This window comes from Pleurodeles waltl, chromosome 9 (assembly GCF_031143425.1).
Source record: "Pleurodeles waltl isolate 20211129_DDA chromosome 9, aPleWal1.hap1.20221129, whole genome shotgun sequence".
NCBI classification, from domain to species: Eukaryota; Metazoa; Chordata; class Amphibia; order Caudata; family Salamandridae; genus Pleurodeles; species Pleurodeles waltl.
Genome location: NC_090448.1, coordinates 19,162,155 through 19,188,618, shown reverse-complemented (window position 1 = coordinate 19,188,618; position 26,464 = coordinate 19,162,155). Strand labels below are relative to the sequence as shown.

The 26,464-nt window shown below is 47.0% G+C and overlaps 1 protein-coding gene across 2 annotated transcripts in view; it reads right to left on the bottom strand.

The window, feature by feature from the left end:
• The window catches only part of BRPF1 (bromodomain and PHD finger containing 1), a 215,638-nt gene that overhangs the window by 121,162 nt on the left and 68,012 nt on the right, over window positions 1-26,464 (bottom strand). For both annotated transcript variants that reach the window (XM_069206142.1, XM_069206141.1), the window contains exon 5: window positions 23,319-23,417. In XM_069206142.1, the coding sequence (XP_069062243.1) occupies window positions 23,319-23,417 (99 nt within the window). The remainder of the gene's footprint in view (window positions 1-23,318; window positions 23,418-26,464) is intronic.

Here is a 26,464-nt window from a genome sequence, read left to right as displayed (position 1 = left end):
CACCTCAGGAGGGACCCCAGGACTACTCTAAGACTGTGAGTACAAAAACCTGTCCCCCCTGAGCCCCCACAGCGCCGCCTGCAGAGGGAATCCCGAGGCTTCCATTGACCGCGACTCTTTGAATCCTAAGTCCCGACACCTGGGAGAGACCCTGCACCCGCAGCCCCCAGGACCTGAAGGACCGGACTTTCACTGGAGGAGTGACCCCCAGGAGTCCCTCTCCCTTGACCAAGTGGAGGTTTCCCCGAGGAACCCCCCCCTTGCCTGCCTGCAGCGCTGAAGAGATCCCGAGATTTCTCATAGACTAACATTGCGAACCCGACGCCTGTTTCTACACTGCACCCGGCCGCCCCCGCGCTGCTGAGGGTGAAATTTCTGTGTGGGCTTGTGTCCCCCCCGGTGCCCTACAAAACCCCCCTGGTCTGCCCTCCGAAGACGCGGGTACTTACCTGCAAGCAGACCGGAACCGGGGCACCCCCTTCTCTCCATTCTAGCCTATGTGTTTTGGGCACCACTTTGAACTCTGCACCTGACCGGCCCTGAGCTGCTGGTGTGGTGACTTTGGGGTTGCTCTGAACCCCCAACGGTGGGCTACCTTGGACCAAGAACTAAACCCTGTAAGTGTCTTACTTACCTGGTTAACCTAACAAATACTTACCTCCCCTAGGAACTGTGAAAATTGCACTAAGTGTCCACTTTTAAAACAGCTATTTGTGAATAACTTGAAAAGTATACATGCAATTTTGATGATTTGAAGTTCCTAAAGTACTTACCTGCAATACCTTTCGAATGAGATATTACATGTAGAATTTGAACCTGTGGTTCTTAAAATAAATTAAGAAAAGATATTTTTCTATATAAAAACCTATTGGCTGGATTTGTCTCTGAGTGTGTGTACCTCATTTATTGTCTATGTGTATGTACAACAAATGCTTAACACTACTCCTTGGATAAGCCTACTGCTCGACCACACTACCACAAAATAGAGCATTAGTATTATCTATTTTTACCACTATTTTACCTCTAAGGGGAACCCTTGGACTCTGTGCATGCTATTCCTTACTTTGAAATAGCACATACAGAGCCAACTTCCTACATTGGTGGCAGCGGTGGGATACAAGACTTTGCATTTGCTGGACTACTCAGCCAATACCTGATCACACGACAAATTCCAAAATTGTCATTAGAATGAAAATGTCACTTACCCAGTGTACATCTGTTCGTGGCATCAGTCGCAGTAGATTCGCATGTTCTGCAATAGCTCGCCATCTGGTGTTGGGCCGGAGTGTTACAAGTTGTTTTTCTTCGAAGAAGTCTTTCGAGTCACGGGACCGAGTGACTCCTCCTTTTGTCTCCATTGCGCATGGGCGTCGACTCTATCCTCGATTGTTTTTCCCCGCAGAGGGTGAGGTAGGAGTTGAATTGTAGTAATAGTGCCCATGCAATGGAGTGACTAAGTATGCACCTATTTAAGGTTGAGATGATACATATATAAATAATTGAAGGTAACTTCCAAACTGCTACAGGCTCTCGGGGAGGCGGGTGGGCACATGCGAATCTACTGCGACTGATGCCACGAACAGATGTACACTGGGTAAGTGACATTTTCAGTTCGATGGCATCTGTCGCTGTAGATACGCATGTTCTGCATAGACTAGTATGCAGTTATTTCCCCAAAAGCGGTGGATCAGCCTGTAGGAGTGGAAGTAGTCTGAAATAATGTCCTTAATACGGCTTGACCTACTGTGGCTTGTTGTGCGGATAACACGTCTACACAGTAGTGCTTGGTGAATGTGTGAGGCGTAGACCATGTGGCTGCCTTACATATTTCTTGCATTGGGATGTTTCCTAGAAAGGCCATGGTAGCACCTTTCTTTCTGGTTGAGTGTGCCCTTGGTGTAATGGGCAGCTGTCGTTTAGCTTTAAGGTAGCAGATTTGGATGCATTTAACTATCCATCTGGCTATACCTTGTTTTGAAATTGGGTTTCCTGCGTGAGGTTTTTGAAATGCAACAAAGAGTTGTTTAGTCTTTCTGATGTTTTTTGTTCTGTCAATGTAATACATTAATGCCCTTTTGACATCTAATGTATGTAGTGCCCTTTCAGCTACGGTATCTGGCTGTGGAAAGAACACTGGAAGTTCCACTGTTTGATTTAGATGGAACGGTGAAATAACCTTTGGCAAAAATTTAGGATTGGTCCTTAGGACGACTTTATTTTTGTGTAGTTGTATAAAAGGTTCCTGTATTGTAAACGCCTGAATCTCGCTTACTCTTCTTAGGGAAGTAATGGCGATGAGAAATGCCACCTTCCAGGTTAGGAACTGTATGTCGCAGGAGTGCATGGGTTCAAAAGGTGGACCCATAAGTCTAGTTAGGACAACATTTAGGTTCCATGAAGGAACAGGTGGTGTTCTAGGTGGTATAATTCTCCTAAGGCCCTCCATGAATGCTTTAATGACTGGTATCCTATATAGGGAAGTTGAATAGGTAGTTTGCAGGTATGCAGATATTGCTGCAAGGTGAATCTTAATGGAAGAGAAAGCTAGGTTAGATTTTTGTAAGTGAAGCAAGTAACCCACTACCTGTTCTGGAGTTGTGTGTAATGGTTGTATTTGATTAATATGGCAGTAGCAAACAAACCTCTTCCATTTACTTGCATAGCAGTGCCTGGTGGATGGCCTTCTGGCTTGTTTTATGACTTCCATACATTCTTGGGTAAGTTGTAAGTGCCCGAATTCTAGGATTTCAGGAGCCAGATTGCTAGATTCAGCGATGCTGGATCTGGGTGTCTGATGTTTTGGTTGTGCTGTGTCAACAGATCTGGCCTGTTGGGCAATTTGATGCAGGGTACCACTGATAGGTCTAGCAGCGTTGTGTACTAGGGTTGCCTTGCCCAAGTTGGTGCTATCAATATGAGTTTGAGTTTGCTTTGACTGAGTTTGCTTACCAGGTAAGGAAGGAGAGGGAGAGGAGGAAATGCGTAAGCAAATATCCCTGACCAGTTCATCCATAGGGCATTGCCTTGGGATTGTTTGTGTGGGTATCTGGATGCGAAGTTTTGGCATTTTGCGTTCTCCCTTGTCGCAAACAAGTCTATCTGAGGTGTTCCCCAGAGTTTGAAATAAGTGTTCAGAATTTGGGGGTGAATTTCCCATTCGTGGACCTGTTGGTGATCTCGAGAGAGATTGTCTGCGAGTTGATTTTGTATCCCTGGTATAAACTGTGCAATTAGGCGAATTTGGTTGTGAATTGCCCAATGCCAAATTTTTTGTGCTAGCAGGCTTAACTGCGTGGAGTGCGTCCCCCCCTGCTTGTTTAGATAATACATTGTTGTCATGTTGTCTGTTTTGACGAGAATGTATTTGTGAACTATTATTGGTTGGAAAGCTTTTAGTGCTTGAAAAACTGCTAGAAGTTCTAGGTGATTGATATGCAGTTTTGTTTGATGTACGTTCCATTGTCCTTGTATGCTGTGTTGATCGAGGTGTGCTCCCCACCCTGTCATGGAAGCATCTGTTGTTATTACGTATTGTGGCACTGGGTCTTGGAAAGGCCGCCCCTTGTTTAAATTTATGTTGTTCCACCACAGAAGCGAGAGGTAAGTTTGGCGGTCTATTAACACCAGATCTAGAAGGTGACCCTGTGCTTGAGACCACTGTGATGCTAGGCATTGTTGTAAGGGCCTCATGTGCAGTCTTGCGTTTGGGACAATGGCTATGCATGATGACATCATGCCTAGGAGTTGTAATACCATCTTTGCTTGTATCTTTTGTGTTGGATACATGCGTTGTATGATGGTGTTGAAATTTTGAATTCTTTGTGGACTTGGAGTGGCTACTCCTTTTGATGTGTCTATTATGGCTCCCAGGTATTGTTGTACCTTGCGTGGCAGAATTTTGGATTTTGTGAAATTGACGGTGAACCCTAGTTTGAAGAGGGTTTGTATGATATGATTTGTGTGATTTGAGCACTCTATTAACGAATGGGCCTTGATTAGCCAGTCGTCTAGATATGGGAACACATGTATCTGCTGCCTTCTTATGTGTGCTGCGACTACCGCTAGACATTTGGTAAAGACTCTTGGTGCGGTTGTTAATCCGAAGGGCAGTACCTTGAATTGGTAATGTATTCCTTTGAATACAAACCGTAGGTATTTCCTGTGCGATGGGTGTATTGGTATATGGAAATAAGCATCCTTGAGGTCTAAAGTTGCCATGTAGTCGTGCAGCTTTAGCAATGGCAATACTTCTTGTAGTGTGACCATGTGGAAGTGGTCTGATTTGATGAAAGTGTTCACTACTCTGAGGTCTAGGATTGGTCTCAGTGTTTTGTCCTTCTTTGGTATCAGAAAGTACAGTGAGTAAACTCCTGTGTTTATTTGTGTGTTTGGCACTAATTCGATTGCATTCTTTTGCAATAGTGCCTGCACTTCTATCTCCAGGAGATTGGAATGGTGTGTTGTTAAATTTTGTGCATTTGGTGGTATGTTTGGAGGGAATTGTAGAAATTCTATGCAATAACCATGTTGGATAATTGCTAGAACCCAAGTGTCTGTAGTGATTTTCTCCCATGCTCTGTAATAATGACCTATTCGTCCCCCCACTGGTGTTGTGTGGAGGGGGTGAGTGACATGTGAGTCACTGTTTAGTAGTAGGGGTTTTGGGGCTTTGGAATCTTCCTCTATTTCTAGGGAATTGCCCTCCTCTATATTGTCCCCGAAAACCTCCTCTATACTGTCCTTGGTAACTGGACGGTGTGGCTTGTGAGGTGCTGGCTTGTGTGCTTTGACCCCAAAACCCCCCTCGAAAGGGCGTTTTACGGAATGAGCTGTAATTTCCTCTGCTCTGCGGGGAGTAGAGTGCGCCCATGGCTTTGGCAGTGTCCGTATCTTTTTTGAGTTTCTCAATCGCTGTGTCCACTTCTGGACCGAACAGTTCTTTTTCATTAAAAGGCATATTGAGAACTGCTTGTTGAATCTCTGGTTTAAATCCAGACGTTCGGAGCCATGCATGCCTTCTGATAGTTACAGATGTATTAATTGTCCGTGCAGCTGTATCTGCAGCGTCCATGGAGGAGCGGATCTGGTTGTTGGAGATGGCCTGTCCCTCCTCAACCACTTGTTTTGCCCTATTTTGTAAGTCCTTGGGCAGATGTTCAATGAGATGTTGCATCTCGTCCCAGTGGGCTCTGTCATAGCGCGCAAGTAGTGCCTGGGAGTTCGCGATGCGCCACTGGTTTGCAGCTTGTGCTGCGACTCTTTTACCAGCTGCATCAAACTTGCGGCTTTCTTTATCTGGGGGTGGTGCATCTCCAGATGTGTGAGAGTTGGCCCTTTTCCTAGCTGCTCCTACAACGACAGAGTCTGGTGGCAGCTGTGAAGTGATGAAAACCGGGTCCGTAGGAGGCGGCTTATACTTTTTTTCTACCCTTGGTGTGATTGCCCTACTTTTAACCGGCTCCTTAAAGATGTCTTTTGCGTGGCGGAGCATACCAGGGAGCATAGGCAGGCTTTGGTATGAGCTGTGGGTGGAGGAGAGTGTGTTGAATAAGAAATCATCCTCGACCTGTTCTGAGTGGAGGCTTACGTGGTGAAATTGTGCTGCTCTAGCCACCACTTGAGAGTACGCGGTGCTGTCTTCTGGTGGAGATGGCTTCGCAGGGTATGCCTCCGGACTGTTATCTGACACTGGGGCGTCGTATAGGTCCCATGCGTCCTGATCTTGGTCACCCTGGCTCATGGTGGTGTGAGCTGGGGAGTGTGATGGAGTTTGTGTTGGTGAAACGTCAATCACGGGCGGAGGTGAGGGTGGTGGTGTAACTCTTTTCACCACTTTTGGTTGTGGTGTTTGTTCCGTCTGGAACTCCAACCTCCTCTTTCTCCTAATGGGGGGAAGGGTGCTTATTTTTCCTGTCCCCTGCTGAATGAAGATACGCTTTTGCGTATGGTCCACATCAGTTGCTTGTAGCTCTTCCTCAAACCTATGCTTCTGCATTTGGGAGGTTAGCGAGTGCTCTTCTGTATAAGAGCCTGAAGCTGGGTCGCTTGCAGTTTGTTTCGGCATCGAAACTTTGTCTGCGTGTTTTTTCGGTTCCGAGGTGACTTTTTTCCTTTTCGGGGCCGAAACCTCTCGGCGTCGATCTGTTTCTGTGCCGCTGTCTCGGCGTCGAGCCGTGTCCACACCGGCATCACGGTGTCGAGGCTTGTCTCCAGCACTTTCTCGGTCCCGAGAAGGCTGCGTGCCGGTGTCTCGACCGGAGTCGGACGATCTCGGCACTGTTTGGGCCTTTTTCGGTGCCGATGGTCGGTCACCGAATTTATGGGTCGAGCCATGGCCTGGTGGCAGTGGCGTCCCCTGGGCCTTGTAAATGTTTCTCTGTGTGGCTTTCGACGTCTTACTCACGGTTTGTGTATCGTCGAATCCTTCGGAGTCGGAGTCTTGGATCGAGAAGGTACCTTCCTCTTCCTGTTCCTCGAACTCCCGTTGGGCTGTCGGTGCGGACGCCATCTGAAGTCTTCTGGCTCGACGGTCTCGGAGTGTTTTTCGGGACCGGAACGCACGACAGGCCTCGCAGGTGTCTTCGCTGTGCTCAGGTGACAGGCACAGGTTGCAGACCAAGTGTTGGTCTGTGTAGCGGTATTTATTGTGGCATTTGGGGCAGAAACGAAACGGGGTCCGTTCCATCGGCGTTCTTCAGCACGCGGTCGGGCCGACCAGGCCCCGACGGAGGATCGAAAAAACTACCCCGAAGGGCACCGGAGCTCTTCGATCTTCGATTCGGTGTTGAATGTAAGTACGCCGATCCCGAACGCAACAATACCGACGAAAATCTTCCGAAATTAGCTAATTCTCCGTTCCGAAACTCGGAGCGACAGGAACACGTCCGAACCCGATGGCGGAAAAAAACAATCGAGGATAGAGTCGACGCCCATGCGCAATGGAGACAAAAGGAGGAGTCACTCGGTCCCGTGACTCGAAAGACTTCTTCGAAGAAAAACAACTTGTAACACTCCGGCCCAACACCAGATGGCGAGCTATTGCAGAACATGCGTATCTACAGCGACAGATGCCATCGAACATTCATTTTTGCAATTTGAAATTTTTCTAAATTCTTAAAAGTCCTGCTAGGGCCTTGTGTGTTAAGTCCCTGTTTAGCATTGTCTTTTAGAGTTTAAAAGTTTGTTAAAAGTTTGAAATTAGATTCTAGAAACAGTTTTAGATTCTTTAAAAAGTCTTCCAACTCTTAGCAAAATAATGTCTGATACAGAGATGAATGTGGTGGAACTCGACACCACACCTTACCTCCATCTTAAGATGAGGGAGCTAAGGTCTCTCTGTAATATCAAAAAAATAACCATTGGCTCCAGACCTACCAAAATTCAGCTCCAGGAGCTGTTGGCAGAGTTTGAAAAAGCCAACCCCTCTGATGATGACCTCACAGAGGAAGAAATTAGTGACTTGGAGGCCAATGTCCCTCCTCCAGTCCTAAATAGGGAGAACAGGACCCCTCAAGTCCTGTCTCCAACTGTGTTAGTCAGAAATAGTGAGTCCCTCACAGGAGGGTCCCACATTTCTGAAATCACTGAGGATGCTTTCAGTGAAGATGACCTCCTGTTAGCCAGGATGGCCAAAAGATTGGCTTTAGAGAGACAGCTCCTAGCCATAGAAAGGGAAAGACAAGAGATGGGCCTAGGACCCATCAATGGTGGCAGCAATATAAATAGGGTCAGAGATTCTCCTGACATGTTAAAAATCCCCAAAGGGATTGTGACAAAATTTGAAGATGGTGATGACATCACCAAGTGGTTCACAGCTTTTGAGAGGGCTTGTGTAACCAGAAAAGTGAACAGATCTCACTGGGGTGCTCTCCTTTGGGAAATGTTCACTGGAAAGTGTAGGGATAGACTCCTCACACTCTCTGGAAAAGATGCAGAATCTTATGACCTCATGAAGGGTACCCTGATTGAGGGCTTTGGATTCTCCACTGAGGAGTACAGGATTAGGTTCAGGGGGGCTCAAAAATCCTCGAGCCAGACCTGGGTTGACTTTGTTGACTACTCAGTGAAAACACTAGATGGTTGGATTCAAGGCAGTGGTGTAAGTAATTATGATGGGCTGTACAATTTATTTGTGAAAGAACACCTGTTAAGTAATTGTTTCAATGATAAACTGCATCAGCATCTGGTAGACCTAGGACCAATTTCTCCCCAAGAATTGGGAAAGAAGGCGGACCATTGGGTCAAGACAAGGGTGTCCAAGACTTCCACAGGGGGTGACCAAAAGAAAGGGGTCACAAAGACTCCCCAGGGGAAGGGTGATGAGACAACCAAAACTAAAAATAGTAAAGAGTCTTCTACAGGCCCCCAAAAACCTGCACAGGAGGGTGGGCCCAGAGCCTCTTCACAAAACAATGGGTACAAGGGTAAAAACTTTGATCCCAAAAAGGCCTGGTGTCATAGCTGTAAACAGCATGGACACCAAACTGGAGACAAGGCCTGTCCCAAGAAAGGTTCCACTCCAAACTCCCATCCAGGTAACACTGGTATGGCTAGTCTCCAAGTGGGATCAACAGTGTGCCCAGAGCAAATCAGGGTCCACACTGAAGCTACTCTAGTTTCTGAGGGTGGGGTGGATTTAGCCACACTAGCTGTCTGGCCGCCTAACATGCAAAAATACAGACAGCAACTCTTAATTAATGGGACTAGAATAGAGGGCCTGAGGGATACAGGTGCCAGTGTCACCATGGTGACAGAGAAACTGGTTTCCCCTGGCCAATACCTGACTGGAAAAACTTACACAGTCACCAACGCTGACAATCAGAGAAAAGTACATCCCATGGCAATGGTTACTTTAGAATGGGGAGGGGTCAATGGCCTGAAACAGGTGGTGGTCTCCTCAAATATCCCAGTGGACTGTCTGCTTGGAAATGACCTGGAGTCCTCAGCATGGGCTGAGGTAGAACTAAAAACCCATGCAGCAATGCTGGGTATCCCTGAACTGGTGTGTGTGAAAACAAGAGCACAATGCAAGGCACAGGGTGAACAAGTAGAGCTGGAGTCTGGAAGAATGGCCCAGCTTACCAAGAGAACAGGAAAGTCAGTTGGGAAACCAACTGCAACACAGCAAAAGAAAGGGAACCTCTCTTCTCAGGAAGAAGTTCTGCCCTCTGAGGGAACTGAGCCTTTGGAGCTTGAACCTTATCAGGTTGAGCTCTTAGGCCCAGGGGGACCCTCAAGGGAGGAGCTGTGTAAGGGACAAGAAACCTGTCCCTCTCTTGAAGGCCTTAGGCAGCAAGCTGCTGAAGAGTCCAAAGGCAAGAAAAATGGAACACATAGGGTCTATTGGGAAGATGGACTCCTATACACTGAGGCCAGAGACCCCAAACCTGGTGCCACTAGGAGAGTGGTAGTGCCTCAGCTGTTCAGAGAGTTCATCCTAACATTGGCCCATGACATTCCCCTTGCTGGGACAAACCAAGACGTGGGAGAGGTTAGTCAACCACTTCTACTGGCCCAATATGTCCAACATGGTTAAGGAGTTTTGCCTCTCCTGCCCCACCTGTCAAGCCAGTGGTAAGACAGGTGGGCACCCAAAGGCCCCCCTCATTCCACTTCCAGTGGTGGGGGTCCCCTTTGAAAGAGTGGGTGTGGACATAGTTGGTCCACTAGAACCTCCCACAGCCTCAGGAAATATGTATATCCTGGTAGTAGTGGATCATGCTACCAGGTATCCTGAAGCTATTCCCCTTAAGTCGACTACTGCCCCTGCAGTAGCCAAGGCCCTCATTGGTATCTTTACCAGAGTGGGTTTCCCTAAGGAGGTGGTGTCTGACAGAGGTACCAACTTCATGTCAGCATACCTAAAGCACATGTGGAATGAGTGTGGAGTGACTTATAAATTCACTACACCATACCATCCACAAACTAATGGCTTGGTTGAGAGATTCAACAAGACATTAAAAGGCATGATCATGGGGCTCCCAGAAAAACTCAAAAGGAGATGGGATGTCCTCTTGCCATGTCTGCTTTTCGCTTACAGAGAGGTGCCACAGAAGGGAGTAGGATTCTCACCCTTTGAACTTCTGTTTGGTCATCCTGTAAGGGGACCACTTGCTCTTGTTAAAGAAGGCTGGGAGAGACCTCTCCATGAGCCTAAACAGGACATAGTGGACTATGTACTTGGCCTTCGCTCTAGAATGGCAGAGTACATGGAAAAGGCAACCAAAAACCTTGAGGCCAGCCAACAGCTCCAGAAGTTTTGGTATGACCAAAAGGCTGCACTGGTTGAGTTCCAACCAGGGCAGAAAGTCTGGGTTCTGGAGCCTGTGGCTCCCAGGGCACTCCAGGACAAATGGAGTGGCCCTTACCCAGTGCTAGAAAGGAAGAGTCAGGTCACCTACCTGGTGGACCTGGGCACAAGCAGGAGCCCCAAGAGGGTGATCCATGTGAACCGCCTTAAGCTCTTCCATGACAGGGCTGATGTGAATCTGTTGATGGTAACAGATGAGGATCAGGAGGCAGAGAGTGAACCTCTCCCTGATCTTCTGTCATCAGACCCAAAAGATGGCACAGTAGATGGAGTGATCTACTCAGACACCCTCTCTGGCCAACAGCAAGCTGATTGTAGGAGAGTCCTACAACAGTTTCCTGAACTCTTCTCCTTAACCCCTGGTCAGACACACCTGTGCACCCATGATGTGGACACAGGAGACAGCATGCCTGTCAAAAACAAAATCTTTAGACAGTCTGACCATGTTAAGGAAAGCATCAAGGTGGAAGTCCACAAGATGCTGGAATTGGGAGTAATTGAGCGCTCTGAGAGCCCCTGGGCTAGCCCAGTGGTCTTAGTCCCCAAACCTCACACCAAAGATGGAAAGAAAGAGATGAGGTTTTGTGTGGACTACAGAGGGCTCAATTCTGTCACCAAGACAGATGCCCATCCAATTCCAAGAGCTGATGAGCTCATAGACAAATTAGGTGCTGCCAAATTCTTAAGTACCTTTGACTTAACAGCAGGGTACTGGCAAATAAAAATGGCACCTGGAGCAAAAGAGAAAACAGCATTCTCCACACCTGATGGGCATTATCAGTTTACTGTTATGCCCTTTGGTTTAAAGAATGCCCCTGCCACCTTCCAAAGGTTGGTGAATCAAGTCCTTGCTGGCTTGGAGTCCTTTAGCACAGCTTATCTTGATGATATTGCTGTCTTTAGCTCCACCTGGCAGGATCACCTGGTCCACCTGAAGAAGGTTTTGAAGGCTCTGCAATCTGCAGGCCTCTCTATCAAGGCATCCAAATGCCAGATAGGGCAGGGAACTGTGGTTTACTTGGGCCACCTTGTAGGTGGAGGCCAAGTTCAGCCACTCCAACCCAAGATCCAGACTATTCTGGACTGGGTAGCTCCAAAAACCCAGACTCAAGTCAGGGCATTCCTTGGCTTGACTGGGTATTACAGGAGGTTTGTGAAGGGATATGGATCCATTGTGACAGCCCTCACTGAACTCACCTCCAAGAAAATGCCCAAGAAAGTGAACTGGACTGTGGAATGCCAACAGGCCTTTGACACCCTGAAACAGGCAATGTGCTCAGCACCAGTTCTAAAAGCTCCAGATTATTCTAAGCAGTTCATTGTGCAGACTGATGCCTCTGAACATGGGATAGGGGCAGTTTTGTCCCAAACAAATGATGATGGCCTTGACCAGCCTGTTGCTTTCATTAGCAGGAGGTTACTCCCCAGGGAGCAGCGTTGGAGTGCCATTGAGAGGGAGGCCTTTGCTGTGGTTTGGTCCCTGAAGAAGCTGAGACCATACCTCTTTGGGACTCACTTCCTAGTTCAAACTGACCACAGACCTCTCAAATGGCTGATGCAAATGAAAGGTGAAAATCCTAAACTGTTGAGGTGGTCCATCTCCCTACAGGGAATGGACTTTATAGTGGAACACAGACCTGGGACTGCCCATGCCAATGCAGATGGCCTTTCCAGGTTCTTCCACTTAGAAAATGAAGACTCTCTTGGGAAAGGTTAGTCTCATCCTCTTTCGTTTGGGGGGGGGTTGTGTAAGGAAATGCCTCCTTGGCATGGTTGCCCCCTGACTTTTTGCCTTTGCTGATGCTATGTTTACAATTGAAAGTGTGCTGAGGCCTGCTAACCAGGCCCCAGCACCAGTGTTCTTTCCCTAACCTGTACTTTTGTATCCACAATTGGCAGACCCTGGCATCCAGATAAGTCCCTTGTAACTGGTACTTCTAGTACCAAGGGCCCTGATGCCAAGGAAGGTCTCTAAGGGCTGCAGCATGTCTTATGCCACCCTGGAGACCTCTCACTCAGCACAGACACACTGCTTGCCAGCTTGTGTGTGCTAGTGAGAACAAACCGAGTAAGTCGACATGGCACTCCCCTCAGGTGCCATGCCAGCCTCTCACTGCCTATGCAGTATAGGTAGGACACCCCTCTAGCAGGCCTTACAGCCCTAAGGCAGGGTGCACTATACCATAGGTGAGGGTACCAGTGCATGAGCATGGTACCCCTACAGTGTCTAAACAAAACCTTAGACATTGTAAGTGCAGGGTAGCCATAAGAGTATATGGTCTGGGAGTCTGTCAAACACGAACTCCACAGCACCATAATGGCTACACTGAAAACTGGGAAGTTTGGTATCAAACTTCTCAGCACAATAAATGCACACTGATGCCAGTGTACATTTTATTGTAAAATACACCACAGAGGGCACCTTAGAGGTGCCCCCTGAAACTTAACCGACTGTCTGTGTAGGCTGACTAGTTCCAGCAGCCTGCCACACCAGAGACATGTTGCTGGCCCCATGGGGAGAGTGCCTTTGTCACTCTGAGGCCAGTAACAAAGCCTGCACTGGGTGGAGATGCTAACACCTCCCCCAGGCAGGAGCTGTGACACCTGGCGGTGAGCCTCAAAGGCTCACCCCTTTGTCACAGCCCAGCAGGGCACTCCAGCTTAGTGGAGTTGCCCGCCCCCTCCGGCCACGGCCCCCACTTTTGGCGGCAAGGCTGGAGGGAACAAAGAAAGCAACAAGGAGGAGTCACTGGCCAGTCAGGACAGCCCCTAAGGTGTCCTGAGCTGAGGTGACTCTGACTTTTAGAAATCCTCCATCTTGCAGATGGAGGATTCCCCCAATAGGGTTAGGATTGTGACCCCCTCCCCTTGGGAGGAGGCACAAAGAGGGTGTACCCACCCTCAGGGCTAGTAGCCATTGGCTACTAACCCCCCAGACCTAAACACGCCCTTAAATTTAGTATTTAAGGGCTACCCTGAACCCTAGAAAATTAGATTCCTGCAACTACAAGAAGAAGGACTGCCTAGCTGAAAAACCCCTGCAGAGGAAGACCAGAAGACGACAACTGCCTTGGCTCCAGAAACTCACCGGCCTGTCTCCTGCCTTCCAAAGATCCTGCTCCAGCGACGCCTTCCAAAGGGACCAGCGACCTCGACATCCTCTGAGGACTGCCCCTGCTTCGAAAAGACAAGAAACTCCCGAGGACAGCGGACCTGCTCCAAGAAAAGCTGCAACTTTGTTTCCAGCAGCTTTAAAGAACCCTGCAAGCTCCCCGCAAGAAGCGTGAGACTTGCAACACTGCACCCGGCGACCCCGACTCGGCTGGTGGCGATCCAACACCTCAGGAGGGACCCCAGGACTACTCTAAGACTGTGAGTACAAAAACCTGTCCCCCCTGAGCCCCCACAGCGCCGCCTGCAGAGGGAATCCCGAGGCTTCCCCTGACCGCGACTCTTTGAATCCTAAGTCCCGACACCTGGGAGAGACCCTGCACCCGCAGCCCCCAGGACCTGAAGGACCGGACTTTCACTGGAGGAGTGACCCCCAGGAGTCCCTCTCCCTTGACCAAGTGGAGGTTTCCCCGAGGAACCCCCCCCCTTGCCTGCCTGCAGCGCTGAAGAGATCCCGAGATCTCTCATAGACTAACATTGCGAACCCGACGCCTGTTTCTACACTGCACCCGGCCGCCCCCGCGCTGCTGAGGGTGAAATTTCTGTGTGGGCTTGTGTCCCCCCCGGTGCCCTACAAAACCCCCCTGGTCTGCCCTCCGAAGACGCGGGTACTTACCTGCAAGCAGACCGGAACCGGGGCACCCCCTTCTCTCCATTCTAGCCTATGTGTTTTGGGCACCACTTTGAACTCTGCACCTGACCGGCCCTGAGCTGCTGGTGTGGTGACTTTGGGGTTGCTCTGAACCCCCAACGGTGGGCTACCTTGGACCAAGAACTAAACCCTGTAAGTGTCTTACTTACCTGGTTAACCTAACAAATACTTACCTCCCCTAGGAACTGTGAAAATTGCACTAAGTGTCCACTTTTAAAACAGCTATTTGTGAATAACTTGAAAAGTATACATGCAATTTTGATGATTTGAAGTTCCTAAAGTACGTACCTGCAATACCTTTCGAATGAGATATTACATGTAGAATTTGAACCTGTGGTTCTTAAAATAAATTAAGAAAAGATATTTTTCTATATAAAAACCTATTGGCTGGATTTGTCTCTGAGTGTGTGTACCTCATTTATTGTCTATGTGTATGTACAACAAATGCTTAACACTACTCCTTGGATAAGCCTACTGCTCGACCACACTACCACAAAATAGAGCATTAGTATTATCTATTTTTACCACTATTTTACCTCTAAGGGGAACCCTTGGACTCTGTGCATGCTATTCCTTACTTTGAAATAGCACATACAGAGCCAACTTCCTACAACGCTTCTGAAACAAAGAAATTAATTTACAAACTGCACATACCATAGAAGGAAATTTTACTTTATGTGAAGAAGTGATTAAGCACACAATAAGCATGTGTTAAATCAGCCACTTTAACATAATTTAGTTTTCAATATCTTCCAAAGAAACAAAAGTCTGAGTCTCTGAGTGGCATGAAAAGGTGCCCCTAAGACTGTGTGTCAAGCTCAAAAAGCAGGTTGTATAGGTTAACAGATCTGAATTGGAAATGTCTGGATGGAAAATGTCACTTACCCAGTGTACATCTGTTCGTGGCATTAGTCGCTGCAGATTCACATGCTGTGCACAGTCCGCCATCTGGTGTTGGGCTCGGAGTGTTACAAGTTGTTTTTCTTCGAAGAAGTCTTTTCGAGTCACGAGACCGAGGGACTCCTCCCATTTCGATTCCATTGCGCATGGGCGTCGACTCCATCTTAGATTGTTTTCCCCGCAGAGGGTGAGGTAGGAGTTGTGTATGTTAGTAATAGTGCCCATGCAATGGAATGAATACGTATGTACATAATAAAGGTTAAAGTAATATGTTTACAAATGTACAAATGTTCAAGATCTACTTCTAAACGGCTACAGGCTCCCGGGGAGGCGGGTGGGCGCATGTGAATCTGCAGCGACTAATGCCACAAACAGATGTACACTGGGTAAGTGACATTTTCCGTTCGGTGGCATGTGTAGCTGCAGATACACATGCTGTGCATAGACTAGTAAGCAGTTATCTCCCCAAAAGCGGTGGTTCAGCCTGTAGGAGTTGAAGTAGTTTGAAATAATGTTCTTAGTACAGCTTGACCTACTGTGGCTTGTTGTGCAGTTAACACATCTACACAGTAGTGCTTGGTGAATGTGTGAGGCGTAGACCATGTTGCTGCCTTACATATTTCGTTCATTTGAATATTTCCTAGAAAGGCCATGGTAGCACCTTTCTTTCTGGTTGAGTGTGCCTTTGGTGTAATAGGCAGCTCTCTCTTTGCTTTAAGATAGCAGGTTTGAATACACTTAACTATCCACCTAGCAATGCCTTGTTTTGAAATTGGATTTCCTGTATGAGGTTTTTGAAAGGCAATAAATAGTTGTTTTGTTTTTCTAATTAGTTTTGTTCTGTCAATGTAGTACATTAGTGCTCTTTTGATGTCTAATGTACAGGGAGTGCAGAATTATTAGGCAAATGAGTATTTTGACCACATCATCCTCTTTATGCATGTTGTCTTACTCCAAGCTGTATAGGCTCGAAAGCCTACTACCAATTAAGCATATTAGGTGATGTGCATCTCTGTAATGAGAAGGGGTGTGGTCTAATGACATCAACACCCTATATCAGGTGTGCATAATTATTAGGCAACTTCCTTTCCTTTGGCAAAATGGGTCAAAAGAAGGACTTGACAGGCTCAGAAAAGTCAAAAATAGTGAGATATCTTGCAGAGGGATGCAGCACTCTTAAAATTGCAAAGCTTCTGAAGCGTGATCATCGAACAATCAAGCGTTTCATTCAAAATAGTCAACAGGGTCGCAAGAAGCGTGTGGAAAAACCAAGGCGCAAAATAACTGCCCATGAACTGAGAAAAGTCAAGCGTGCAGCTGCCACGATGCCACTTGCCACCAGTTTGGCCATATTTCAGAGCTGCAACATCACTGGAGTGCCCAAAAGCACAAGGTGTGCAATACTCAGAGACATGGCCAAGGTAAGAAAGGCTGAAAGACGACCACCACTGAACAAGACACACAAGCTGAAACGGCAAGACTGGGCCAATAAATATCTCAAGACTGATTTTTCTAAGGTTTTATGGAGTGATGAAATGAGAGTGAGTCTTGATGGGCCAGATGGATGGGCCCGTGGCTGGATTGGTAAAGGGCAGAGAGCTCCAGTCCGACTCAGACGCCAGCAAGGTGGAGGTGGAGTACTGGTTTGGGCTGGTATCATCAAAGATGAGCTTGTGGGACCTTTTCGGGTTGAGGATGGAGTCAAGCTCAACTCCCAGTCCTACTGCCAGTTCCTGGAAGACACCTTCTTCAAGCAGTGGTACAGGAAGAAGTCTGCATCCTTCAAGAAAAACATGATTTTCATGCAGGACAATGCTCCATCACACGCGTCCAAGTACTCCACAGCGTGGCTGGCAAGAAAGGGTATAAAAGAAGGAAATCTAATGACATGGTCTCCTTGTTCACCTGATCTGAACCCCATTGAGAACCTGTGGTCCATCATCAAATGTGAGATTTACAAGGAGGGAAAACAGTACACCTCTCTGAACAGTGTCTGGGAGGCTGTGGTTGCTGCTGCACACAATGTTGATGGTGAACAGAGCAAAACACTGACAGAATCCATGGATGGCAGGCTTTTGAGTGTCCTTGCAAAGAAAGGTGGCTATATTGGTCACTGATTTGTTTTTGTTTTGTTTTGGAATGTCAGAAATGTATATTTGTGAATGTTGAGATGTTATATTGGTTTCACTGGTAATAATAAATAATTGAAATGGGTATATATTTGTTTTTTGTGAAGTTGCCTAATAATTATGCACAGTAATAGTCACCTGCACACACAGATATCCCCCTAACATAGCTAAAACTAAAAACAAACTAAAAACTACTTCCAAAAATATTCAGCTTTGATATTAATGAGTTTTTTGGGTTCATTGAGAACATGGTTGTTGTTCAATAATAAAATTAATCCTCAAAAATACAACTTGCCTAATAATTCTGCACTCCCTGTATGTAGTGCTCTTTCAGCTACAGAATCTGGCTGTGGGAAGAACACTGGTAATTCTACTGTTTGATTTAAGTGGAACGGTGAGATAACCTTTGGTAAAAATTTTGGATTTGTCCTTAGAACTACTTTATTTTTATGTATTTGAATAAATGGTTCTTGTATGGTAAATGCTTGAATCTCACTCACTCTTCTTAGAGATGTGATGGCAATCAAAAATGCAACTTTCCACGTTAAGTATTGCATCTCACAAGAATGCATGGGTTCGAAAGGTGGACCCATGAGTCTTGTTAAGACAATGTTGAGGTTCCATGAAGGAACAGGTGGTGTTCTTGGTGGTATAAATCTCTTTAGGCCTTCCATAAACGCTTTAATGACTGGTATTCTAAATAGTGAAGTTGAATGAGTAATTTGCAGGTAAGCTGATATTGCGGTGAGATGTATCTTTATGGAAGAGAAAGCTAGATTTGATTTTTGCAAATGTAGTAAATATCCCACTATATCTTTTGGAGATGCGTGTAATGGCTGAATTTGATTATTATGGCAGTAATACACAAATCTTTTCCACTTATTTGCATAGCAGTGTCTAGTGGTAGGTTTCCTAGCTTGTCTTATGACCTCCATACATTCTTGTGTGAGGTCTAAGTGTCCGAATTCTAGGATTTCAGGAGCCAAATTGCTAGATTCAAAGATGCTGGATTTGGATGTCTGATCTGTTGTTTGTGTTGTGTTAACAGATCTGGTCTGTTGGGTAGTTTGACATGAGGTACTACTGAAAGTTCTAGTAGTGTTGTGTACCAAGTTTGCCTTGCCCATGTTGGTGCTATTAGTATGAGTTTGAGTTTGTTTTGACTCAACCTGTTTACTAGATATGGAAGGAGAGGGAGAGGGGGAAAAGCGTACGCAAATATCCCTGACCAGTTCATCCATAGAGCATTGCCTTGGGATTGATCTTGTGGGTACCTGGATGCGAAGTTTTGGCATTTTGAGTTTTCCTTTGTTGCAAATAGATCTATTTGAGGTGTTCCCCAAATTTGAAAGTAATTGTTTAGTATTTGGGGGTGAATTTCCCATTCGTGGGTTTGTTGGTGATCTCGAGAGAGATTGTCTGCCAACTGGTTCTGAATCCCTGGAATAAATTGTGCTATTAGGCGAATGTGGTTGTGAATCGCCCAATGCCATATTTTCTGTGTTAGGAGGCACAACTGTGTCGAGTGTGTCCCTCCTTGTTTGTTTAGATAATACATTGTTGTCATGTTGTCTGTTTTGACAAGAATGTATTTTTGGGTTATTATGGGTTGAAATGCTTTCAGCGCTAGAAATACTGCTAACAGTTCTAAGTGATTTATGTGAAACTGCCTCTGATGTATGTCCCATTGTCCTTGGATGCTGTGTTGATTGAGGTGTGCTCCCCCCACCCTGTCATGGAAGCATCAGTCGTTATGACGTACTGTGGCACTGGGTCTTGGAAAGGCCGCCCTCAGTTTAAATTTGTACTGTTCCACCATAGAAGCGAGATGTATGTTTGGCGGTCTATCAACACCAGATCTAGAAGTTGACCCTGTGCTTGTGACCATTGTGATGCTAGGCACTGTTGTAAGGGCCGCATGTGCAATCTTGCGTTTGGGACAATGGCTATGCATGAAGACATCATGCCTAGGAGTTTCATTACCATTTTGACTTGTATCTTTTGTGTTGGATACATGGCCTGTATTACCTTGTGAAATGTTTGAACCCTTTGTGGACTTGGAGTGGCAATCCCTTTTGCTGTGTTGATTGTCGCTCCTAAGTATTGCTGTGTTTGACACGGCAAAAGGTGTGATTTCGCGAAGTTGATGGAAAAACCTAGCCTGTGAAGGGTCTGTATGACATATTTTGTGTGCTGTGAACACTGTCTTAGCGTGTTGGTTTTGATTAACCAGTCGTCTAAGTACGGGAACACATGTATTTGCTGCCTTCTGATATGTGCAGCTACTACTGCCAGGCATTTTGTAAAAACTCTTGGCGCAGTTGTTATTCCGAATGGCAACACTTTGAATTGGTAATGTATTCCTTGGAATACGAACCTTAGGTATTTCCTGTGTGAAGGATGTATTGGTATATGGAAATACGCATCTTTTAGGTCTAATGTTGTCATGTAGTCTTGCTGTTTGAGCAGTGGGATTACGTCTTGTAACCATGTGAAAGTGGTCCGATTTGATGTAGGTATTTAGTGTTCTGAGATCTAGTATTGGTCTCAGAGTTTTGTCCTTTTTGGGTATTAGAAAGTACAGTGAGTAAACTCCTGTGTTTTTTTGTAGATTTGGTACTAATTCTATTGCGTCCTTTTGTAGCAATGCTTGAACTTCTAGTCCTAGAAGATCTATATGTTGTTTTGACATATTGTGTGTTTTCGGTGGGACGTTTGGAGGGAATTGGATAAATTCTATGCAATAACCATGCTGGATAATTGCTAAGACCCAAGTGTCTGTTGTTATTTCCTCCCAAAGTTTGTAAAATTGGCTTAGTCGTCCCCCCACAGGTGTTATGTGATGGGGTTGTGTGACTTGTGAGTCACTGTTTATTTTGAGGAGTTTTGGGGCCTTGGAATTTTCCTCGATTTCTTGGGAATTGGCCCCCTCTATATTGCCCCCGAAAACCTCCCCTCTGATATTGACCCTGGTAAGTACGCCTTGTTTGTGAGGTTGTGGTTTCTGTGGGTTGACCTCGAAACCCTCCCCTAAAAGGTGTTTTTCGAAATGTGCCTCTGCTCTGCGGGGAGTAGAGTGCGCCCATGGCTTTGGCTGTATCGGTGTCTTTTTTGAGTTTCTCAATGGCAGTGTCTACCTCCGGCCCAAACAATTGCTGTTCATTAAATGGCATATTGAGCACAGCTTGTTGGATTTCCGGCTTGAACCCTGAAGTGCGCAGCCATGCGTGCCTTCGTATCGTGATTGCAGTGTTTATTGTCCTTGCAGCTGTATCTGCTGCATCCATGGAAGACCGTATCCGATTATTTGAGATACTTTGTCCCTCTTCCACCACCTGTTGCGCTCTTTTTTGGAACTCCTTGGGTAAGTGTTCGATGAAATGTTGCATTTCATCCCAATGAGCTCTGTCGTATCTTGCCAAAAGTGCTTGTGAATTGGCAATACGCCATTGATTTGCTGCTTGTGCTGCAACCCTTTTTCCCGCAGCATCAAATTTACAGCTCTCTTTGTCTGGAGGTGGTGCGTCTCCTGAGGTATGAGAGTTGGCTCTCTTACGAGCTGCCCCGACAACTACTGAGTCTGGTGTTAGTTGTGTTGTAATATAGATTGGATCTGTTGGCTGCCCTTGCGACCACCTGTGTGTAGGATGTACTGTCCTCAGGTGGTGACGGTTTTGTAGGATAGGAGTCTGGGCTGTTGTCAGACACTGGAGCATCGTAAAGGTCCCATGCATCGGGATCATCCTGACTCATTGTAGTATGAGCTGGTGAGTGCATCAGTGGTGGAGTTGTTGCTGGTGATGCATGTATTGATGGTGGTGGAGACGGTGGTGGGGTTGTTTTCCTTGCCACTTTTGCCTGTGGTTGCTTGTCCTTTTGTTGAAAGGCAAGTTTCCTTTTTATTTTGATTGGGGGAAGAGTGGTTATCTTCCCTGTGTCCTCATGAATATGAAGCCTTCTTTGCGTGTAGTCAGGCTCTACAGCTTGAAGCTCCTCTCCAAATCTATGTAATTGGGAGGTTAATCCTTGTTCCACTGTATAGGAACTAGTTTTCGGCTCCGAGGCTGGATGTTTCGGAACCAAAACCTTTTCAGAAGTCTTTTTAGGCTCCGAAGAAACCTTCTTTGTTTTCGGCGTGGTGTTTTGGTGCCGAAATTCTTTGGTGCTGCTGTCTCTGTGCCGAATTTTCTCGGAGCCGCTGTCTCGGCTCCGAGGTTGCTGTGTGGCGGTATCTCGACCGGAGTCGGATGACTTCGACACCAGCATGCCCTTTTTCGGTGCCTTGGATCGGTCACCTAGTTTTCGGGTTAAGCCATGGCCTGTTGGCGGTGGCGTCCCCTGGGCTTTTGTGGACTTCTCGTGAGTCTTGATTTTCGACGTCTTACTCACGGTTTGGGGTGTTTCTTTGGCGTCGAGTTCTTCAGAATCTGACTCGTGGACGGAGAAAGCTTCTTCCTCCTCGAAACGTTCTTGACTTGTCGGCGTGGACGCCATTTGTAGTCTCCTAGCTCTTCGGTCTCTCAGTGTCTTCCTCGACCGAAACACTCGACAGGCTTCACAAGTATCCTCCTTGTGCCCGGGGGACAAGCACAAGTTACAGACCAGATGCTGATCCGTATACGGATACTTGTTATGGCATTTTGGGCAGAAGCGGAATGGGGTCCGTTCCATCAGCCTTGAAGTCGCACGTGGCCGGGCCGACCAGGCCCCGACGGGGGATCGAAAAAACCCCGAAGGGCCACCAGAGCTCTTCAAAATTCGGTGTCGATTTGTTCTAACTAACCCGATACCGAACGCAAACAATACCGACGATTTTTTCCGAGATTCTAACTAACTTTCCGACCCGAAACACGGAGCGAAAAGGAACACGTCCGAACCCGATGGCGGAAAAAAAACAATCTAAGATGGAGTCGACGCCCATGCGCAAGGGAATCGAAATGGGAGGAGTCCCTCGGTCTCGTGACTCGAAAAGACTTCTTCGAAGAAAAACAACTTGTGATGCTGCGGGAAAAAGGGTTGCAGCCCAACACCAGATGGCGGACTGTGCACAGCATGTGTATCTGCAGCTACACGTGCCATCAAACTGTTTATAACAGCCAACGAGTAACTGAACATTCTGCTACACTACCACGTGGGTTTAGCAAATCACCTTGATCAGGTTGGCCTACTTCCCTCTCTCAGGTCCCCACCCCATCATGCATCACAAGTCTGCAGAGCTAGGAGGAGACACCATGTACCCAGTGATCTGCAACTTCTTCCCAGTTGTACAGATGGAAAGTTAATCAATCCAATACTTGGAATAAGACCCCAGAAATAAGTAATCAAATTCCAGGTTAGAACAGCATTTGTAACCTATTGCAGTCTGAAATATGTGCATCTGCTCGAGCCTATGTTGGATCACTTCAAGCCTTTCCCCCTTGCCTCTCTTCTTGTTAACTCCCTGCAGGTTATCACAGAGACCAAAGATTTAGATTCAACAGAAATTCTTAATTTTAAGGACAAGGCAAAGGAAATGTAAACATGCATTGCTAAAGCAATGGGTTTTGTTTTTGAAAGGCTTTAGACAACCCTTTGGCTTAACCAATGCTTGTTAAATGCAAAAGCACAAAAAGCCAAATGGCCGACCCTAGCATAACAACATTTACACGTACAGGAATCACCACGCATATACACGCAATATATTACCTTTAATTTACTGCTCCAATACGGACACCATCTTGGAATGGTAGATTAAAAAACAAAGTGCAAGAAGGGGCATTAAAAAGAAAGACGCAGTCCCATACTGCTGGGCCTTCATGTTCAAAATAGTTCACTTGTCAAGTCTACACTTTATGCTACCAAGTGCCAAGCTCACCAGTAATGTCCAGTCAACTTCGCTACGGGATTATATGAGACCATTGGGATAGTTAGAGTTACATTCTTGATAAGACCAGGCACAAGAATCTATCGACTAAATCTTCAAAACTGATCTATAAACATTGCAACATACAAACAGCAAACATTCCATTCTTTAGTTTTAAATTATGCCTCACATTGTAAATTAAGCCCTGCTCAAATACACACCGACAATAATTCATTCAAACATTATGCATTTTACATGTAGAAAACAAGTAATCACAGCCTTTGCCTTTATAACAACTTTAAGGAGGTGATTTACCTCTTTGCTAGGATCAGATGTTTCTTCATTGGCTTTGGCAACTGTTCCCCAAAGAAGATCTTCGTCGTCTTCTGCTCCAGGAATCAGCCACTTCATCTCCTGTAGAAACACAAGTCCAATGATATTTGCCACAAATAGAGCTCTTACTGCCTTGAATGCATTATAACAGTGGAAAAGAACAAGAAATAAATGGGTGTCCAACATTAATGCACATGGGATAGATCAACCCCAGGGCAAGCCTAGGCACTGATCCTTCATGTTTTGAGTAAGAATATAGATACTATTCAGGCTACAAAGACTGAGAGTCATGCTGTTAGAAACGGGGTTACCTAGGGAGCGCTGACACTTTAGCACTGATCAGCAGTGGTTAGGTGCGCAGAGACAATAAACCAGCAAAACAGACCTGAAAAAATAGGAGGAAGAAGGCAGTAAGTTTGGGGATAACCCTGCAAAAATGGCCATTTCCAACACAACCACCTCCCAGCCTAAAGTCAGGGTAGGCCAATCAATACCTTGCTGGACGTTCCTGCTCAGGGCGACAGAACCTGGACAATGGCCGACTAAGGCAGGGGCTCTTGCCAGTTCTAAACCACTCTGAACCATGGTTGATCCGTCGGTCAACACTCTCAGGGCCCACTGAACTAAGCCTGGGGGACCTCTTCTCATCTGAGGACTCCATCTGTGCAGCACCTAACCTTACCTTGCTGACAGATGCATCCCAGTAGGCAGACAGTACCACCAGAGCCAACAGTGTGATGTGGCCTCTTCCACCGCTGGGGTCCGACTTCAGTTCCCCTCCCAGGGAAAACTCTGCCAAAGGTGGGCAGGGTTCCCAGAAGAAGGAGAGGAAAGTCAAGAGAGACGCAGACAGGTCCCAGGATAAGGAGGGAGAAAAAGGCTCCCAGGTCCCTTCTGACAGGAGAGAGGGAGGTTCTGGTAGGCGGTGGCATGAGAAAACTCTGACCACAAGGATAACAACCAACAGAGTCTACTGACAGTTGTCAGTGTCAAGAGCCAGGACCCAGGCCATCCTAGGGACTCTAGTGTCCATGATTTTGAAAAGTGGGGGGCAGTAACCCAGGGTGACTTACACCCTTTTTAGGGTCGAGCCTGCGTTGCATGCGCTCGCGCATGCGTTTCGCAGGTAGGCTCTTTTGTATTTATAAAAGGGCTCGGAGCCCTGTCAACTTCACATCAGTGTTTTTTATTGGTTCGTGGGCTTCCCTAATAAAATCTGCTTGCTTTCATTAGTCGAAGGCACGCATATGGCATGCCTTTTCCGGTGGCTAGCCCTCCTCCAGCGCAGCGACCAAGTACAGAAAACATGCAAGGCTCGCTGTTTTCCCATCGGGCTCGTGGACTTCTTTTTCTCTAATTTACGAGCCCGATCTCGCTTGGCAGAAGTCGAGCGCTTTATGTACTTGATTTCACTTTTTCGGGTTATGTACATAAATGCACTTTTGCCCGATAGGTGAAAAATCGGGTTAGGAGTTTACGACGCGATCAGCTCTAACATGAGCAAACGCGAGACCCGATGCATTGTAAATGCTTGTTCTACCTTACCTCCCATCAGTTCAGGGGTGGCATCCTGATACTGGCCACTCACCTCTGGGTCTGTACCCTCAGGCTGAGCAGGGGACAGGGGTGGGCTCTCCCTCCTCCTGTCCCTCTTGTGGGGGACCTGACCTACCGCCTTGGAGTGGTAACCCCAGACAACTGAACTGTGAAGGAGCCTCTGGGGGACATGTAGGAAAGTACCATCTTGCCTGGCATGTTACCCCCATATTTCACTGTATATATGTTGTTTTAGTCTGTGTGTCACTGGGACCCTGCCAGGCAGGGCCTCAGTGCTCATAAGTATGTGCCCTGTATGTGTTCCCTGTGTGATGCCTAACTGTCTCACTGAGGCTCTGCTAACCAGAACCTCAGTGGTTATGCTCTCTCTGCTTTCCAAATTGTCACTAACAGGCTAGTGACCAATTTCACCAATTCACACTGGCATACCGGTACACCCATATAATTCCCTAGTATATGGTACTGAGGTACCCAGGGTTTTGGGGTTCCAGGAGATCCCTATGGGCTGCAGCATTTCTTTTGCCACCCATAGGGAGCTCTGACAATTCCTACACAGGCCTGCCAGTGCAGCCTGAGTGAAACAACGTCCACGTTATTTCACAGCCATTTACCACTGCACTTAAGTAACTTATAAGTCACCTATATGTCTAACCTTCACATGGTGAAGGTTGGGTTCAAAGTTACTTAGTGTGTTGGCACCCTGGCACTAGCCAAGGTGCCCCCACATTGTTCAGGCCAAATTCCCCGGACTTTGTGAGTGCGGGGACACCATTACACGCGTGCACTGTACATAGGTCACTACCTATGTACAGCGTCACAATGGTAACTCCGAACATGGCCATGTAACATGTCTAAGATCATGGAATTGTCCCCCCAATGCCATTCTGGCATTGGGGGGACAATTCCATGATCCACCGGGTCTCTAGCACAGAACCCGGGTACTGCCTAACTGCCTTTCCGGGATCTCCACTGCAGCTGCTGCTGCTGCCAACCCCTCAGACAGGTTTCTGCACTCCTGGGGTCCAGGCAGCCCTGGCCCAGGAAGGCAGAACAAAGGATTTCCTCTGAGAGAGGGTGTAACACCCTCTCCCTTTGGAAATAGGTGTGAAGGCTGGGGAGGAGTAGCCTCCCCCAGCCTCTGGAAATGCTTTGATGGGCAAAGATGGTGCCCATCTCTGCATAAGCCAGTCTACACCGGTTCAGGGATCCCCCAGCCCTGCTCTGGCGCAAAACTGGACAAAGGAAAGGGGAGTGACCACTCCCCTGACCTGCACCTCCCAGGGGAGGTGCCCAGAGCTCCTCCAGTGTTTCCCAGACCTCTGCCATCTTGGAAACAGAGGTGTTTGTGGCACACTGGACTGCTCGGAGTGGCCAGTGCCAGCAGGTGACGTCAGAGGCTCCTTCTGATAGGCTCTTACCTCTCTTGGTAGCCAATCTTCCTTCCTAGGTAGCCAAACCTCCTTTTCTGGCTATTTAGGGGCTCTGCTTTGGGGATCTCACCAGATAACGAATGCAAGAGCTCACCAGAGTTCCTCTGCATCTCCCTCTTCCCCTTCTGCCAAAGGATTGAC